Consider the following 4,380-nt stretch of genomic DNA (forward strand, 5'->3'; position numbering starts at 1 on the left):
CTCACTGACCACAGGATTCTAAGGGGCACCTCTTCCAGAGCCAGGGGGCGGGCGGCACCCACAGAGCACTCACTGACCATAAGATTCTAAGGGGCACCTCTTCCAGAGCCAGGGGGCGGGCGGCACCCACAGAGCACTCACTGACCACAAGATTTTAAGGGGCACCTCTCCAGAGCCGGGGGGCGGGCGGCACCCACAGAGCACTCACTGACCACAGGATTCTAAGGGGCACCTCTCCAGAGCCGGGGGGCGGGCGGCACCCACAGAGCACTCACTGACCACAGGATTCTAAGGGGCACCTCTTCCAGAGCTGGGGGTGGGCGGCACCCACAGAGCACTCACTGACCACAGGATTCTAAGGGGCAACTCTTCCAGAGCCGGGGGGCGGGTGGCACCCACAGAGCACTCACTGACCACAGGATTCTAAGGGGCACCTCTTCCAGAGCCAGGGGTGGGCAGCACCCACAGAGCACTCACTCAGGGGCTTTAGGATGCTGCTGCCAGACTCGTCGGCGTTCTCGACGTCGGACCTGTCGGAGTAGTTCTCAGACACTCTCTCCTTCTCCTTCTTCTCCTTGTGCCCCGTCTTCCTCTTGTGGCGTCTCCTTCTCCTGTAACTTTTGGGCACATGAACCCCAATATAGATGGTGTGGTGACCTAAGGGAGAAACAGAAATCACTGTGAGTACAAACTGCGTTCTCTGCTGCACAAACACCACACCTGGTGCACAGCCAGAAGAAAACATCTCGAGGCCAGAAGGACCAGGCCATACGTGACCGGCTCAAACTGGAAAAATAAAATTTCCTCCCAATATTCAGTTAGCTACAGTGGAATCCAACCTGTCTGCTGGCCCAGGCTGCTGGGAGGGTGTGCTGTCCAGCTCCATCCAGACAAACTACCTCCACTTAGGACAACAAAGAATGCCAAACCAGAAATCAGGAATCCTCGATTCTGGCCACACTTCTGCTACCAATTATCTATATGACCTTGGGCATGTCCCTTCACCCCTCCGGGCTTAAGCTTCATCATTCATATAATGAGAGACTTCCATGGGCAACCCCTAGAGGCCCTGCCAGCTCTCCCTTCCCTGAGCCTATGATTATACTGAATAGAGCCACAAAAATAAAGATTTAACTCAAAGTTCAAAAAGTCATTTTGCCAAGGATAAGGTTTTACAATAAAACTTTTTTTTTTTACCTAATCAGCAGAATGGAGACTTAGAACTGGGACAAACTGAGAAAAATAAGACATACTTGGAGAGGAGACTTTAGAAATGTTCAGCTGCTCACACTGGCAAACAGCTAAGATGAATGTCAGCTACGGGGCCATTCTCATTTCTCTTTATTCGTTTCTAAAAGTTTCTAAAAACTGGTTGTTGCAATGATAAAAATAAACCCAGCCCAGCAAAAATTGCCTTGAAGAGAAGGGCATGAAGAAAAAGCATTGTGAAATGCATTCAGTTCTCTAGATGGAAAGAGCGGCAAACTGACAAGTGGGATGATTTTTACAAAATCTGATAAGACCAAAAAAAAGGAACTCAGAGTTCCACATCTTTATTTTTAATTGGGAAACTTTTACTTTCACTTTATATACAGTATAACTTCGGAATGTAGGAGCTACTATTTTAGAAATAAAGTGAAGACTTTTTTTTTTAACTGCACATTAGATTAGATAATCCCATCCCAATGGGTTTAATTTCCCATTTCTGGAATTATTCCTTGATGACAACTGCATGGTGCCACCGACATCACATACCTCCATGCAAATACACACACACATAGGATGGCTCACACAAACTGTCAAGAGATATTTCCCACAGCAGCTCAACAGGCCTATCCAAAAGCATCACAATTCACAGGACTGTTTCCTTTAACTGGCAAGTTCACAAGAATGCCCTACAAGAAAGAGCTTCCAATTAAAGAACACAGACCCGCAGTGAATGGGTTAGATTCAGAAGAAAATACCTGATGCTTGGAATGAAGCTGGAGGCATCACTACACAAAGCCACACACACACACACAGAGCAACCCAGCCGCCACAGAGCACATGGGACAGGCTCTGGAATGTACACCAAGGAGGCATGGATCATGCCTAACCATTTGCAAGCGAGTTGTTCTCATGGGAAAGCTGTATTATACTAGGAAGTAGGAAATGTCTCAGAAACAATGTGAGTTAAGAAACAGTGTCAATTGTTTCCTGTGCTCTGGTTACTGAGGGAGGCCTATATCTCATTTCTCAACAATGTCAGTAAGGAAAGCCAAACAATTTCTTCAGTAAATCAGATACTGAAACCTTGGCTGCCTTCATTCCAGAAAACACACAAAAAAATTTAGAGGTTGAAAATTTTTTTAAAACTTGTCACATCAAATATATTCTATTCCTTATTAAATAATGGCGACTAAGCAAAAAACGGCAATTAAACTACATTACTCATATTGATGCTATACAGAAAGATTCTTTTAAATATACTTACTCAAATCTGCATAGTACATTTAATCAAACCATTTAAACAACAGTCTATATGGATGGATAGGATGTACAGTGAGATCTCTGTGAAGTAGTGTTGTCAGCCTAGAGAAAGAATCAGGGCAATTCAGAGAGAGGGCTTCAAATCCTGGAGAGAAACGTCCTTTGCTGCTTGGAACCTGGTTTGAGCTGCCATCACCATAGGGCCGGTGCAGTTCCATCTGCTGCTGTCTCTGCCCCTCCCTGTGGGGTTCCATTTACCTGTGTCTCCCCCTTCCTATGCTCCACTCTCTCACCTCCACACAGCTGTGGAAGCTTCCAGCTGAGACACTGCATGGTGGAGCTCTGTGTGCCCAGATATGGGTTCCCGTCAAGCTGTCCCAAATTCCAGGCATTTTTTTAAAATCAGTTTTATTGAGGTATAACTTATAAGCCACAAAATTTACTCGTTTTAAAGACATGATTCAACGATTTTAGTATATTCACAGAGATGTGCAATCATGACCACCATCCAGTCTTAGAATACTTCTGTAGTCCAGAAAGATCTCTCATGCCCAAGTGCACACAGTCACTTTCTGTCCCCACGCCTGTCCCATGCTAACGCTCTTAGGTACTGTCTACACTCTCTGTGGTGGCCTCTGGGAAGCCACAATTCTCTGGTGCCTACATGGCTTTGAACTTTTTGTGGAGCTTTCTGAAGAACAATAAAATAGAACGCTCCCTAAGCGAGGAAGATACTGCTTATCTAGAACTTCCATGGGACATCACGGCACTGAGCCGAATGAGTCCAAACCGAAAGTGTTCTCCTCTCACACATCACTGGCAAGCAAACTGCTCTTTTCTGCCTTGTATTCAGCATGGCTCTGAGGTCAAGCAAAGCTCTGGGAGGCCGGGGACAACGCAGCCTCTACACCTCAGTGTGTCTGCCCGTGAGAGGAGAGCAAGACAGCCCTGCTTTGGGGGTGAGGGTAGGACAGATGAGCTTTCTCAAAGTGACAACCAAATACTGGATAAGTTGTATGTAGCAAATAATAATAAAAATACTGTCTCCCACAGAAGACCTATCTTCATGATCAACAGAAGCAGCATTATTGCTGAAATATGCTACTATTGACGAGAATTTCGTAGGTGAGCCTCTGCATTTATTTTCATCTAATACCTCTGAGAGACAAGACGGTTGACCCGAGACATCACCTGCCAGATCATCTCAGAAAGAAGAAAAAGTTCTAGATGAAAAAGAAAAAACAAACAATCATGGATTGGGTATAATTCCAAGGAAGAAGTTGTCAGAACCTACAAGAGATTCCAGTGGAAGCAGCTATGGAGCAAAACAAACAGAGCAAGACAGTGAAGAAGGCCAACTCCCAGCGGCTGGAGCCAGCGAGAGGCAGGACAGAGGGGACTCTGCCCTCACTCACACTCCCAACAGTCTGCAGGCCCCTGAGCGGCTGGAGCCAGCTAGAGGCAGGACAGAGGGGAGTCTGCCCCTCACTCACACCCCCAACAGTCTGCAGGTCCCTGAGCGGCTGGGGCCAGCAAGAGGCAAGACAGAGGGGAGTCTGTCCTCACTCACACCCCCAACAGTCCGCAGGCCCCTGAGTGGCTAGAGCCCAGTGAGAGCAGGACAGAGGGGAGTCTGCCCTCACTCACACCCCCAACAGTCCGCAGGCCCCTGAGTGGCTGGAGCACAGCAAGAGGCAGGACAGAGGGGAGTCTGCCCTCACTCACACCCCCAACAGTCCACAGGCCCCTGAGCAGCTGGAGCCCAGCAAGAGGCAGGACAGAGGGGACTCTGCCCTCACTCACACCTCTGACAGTCCGCAGGCCCTTGAACAGCTGGTGCCCAGTGAGAGGCAGGACAGAGGGGACTCTGCCCTCACTCACACCTCCAACAGTCCGCAGGCCCTTGAGCAG

The 4,380-nt window shown here is 48.0% G+C and overlaps 1 protein-coding gene across 1 annotated transcript in view; it reads right to left on the reverse strand.

Annotated features, from left to right (window-relative positions):
• The window catches only part of SLC4A4 (solute carrier family 4 member 4), a 353,144-nt gene that overhangs the window by 323,244 nt on the left and 25,520 nt on the right, over positions 1 to 4,380 (reverse strand). Inside the window, exon 3 of the mRNA XM_023507587.1 lies at positions 478 to 657. Within this exon, the coding sequence (XP_023363355.1) occupies positions 478 to 657 (180 nt within the window). The remainder of the gene's footprint in view (positions 1 to 477; positions 658 to 4,380) is intronic.

The sequence above is a fragment of the Otolemur garnettii genome, unplaced genomic scaffold (genome assembly GCF_000181295.1).
Source record: "Otolemur garnettii isolate 467f Iridium unplaced genomic scaffold, OtoGar3 scaffold00191, whole genome shotgun sequence".
Lineage (NCBI taxonomy): Eukaryota > Metazoa > Chordata > Mammalia > Primates > Galagidae > Otolemur > Otolemur garnettii.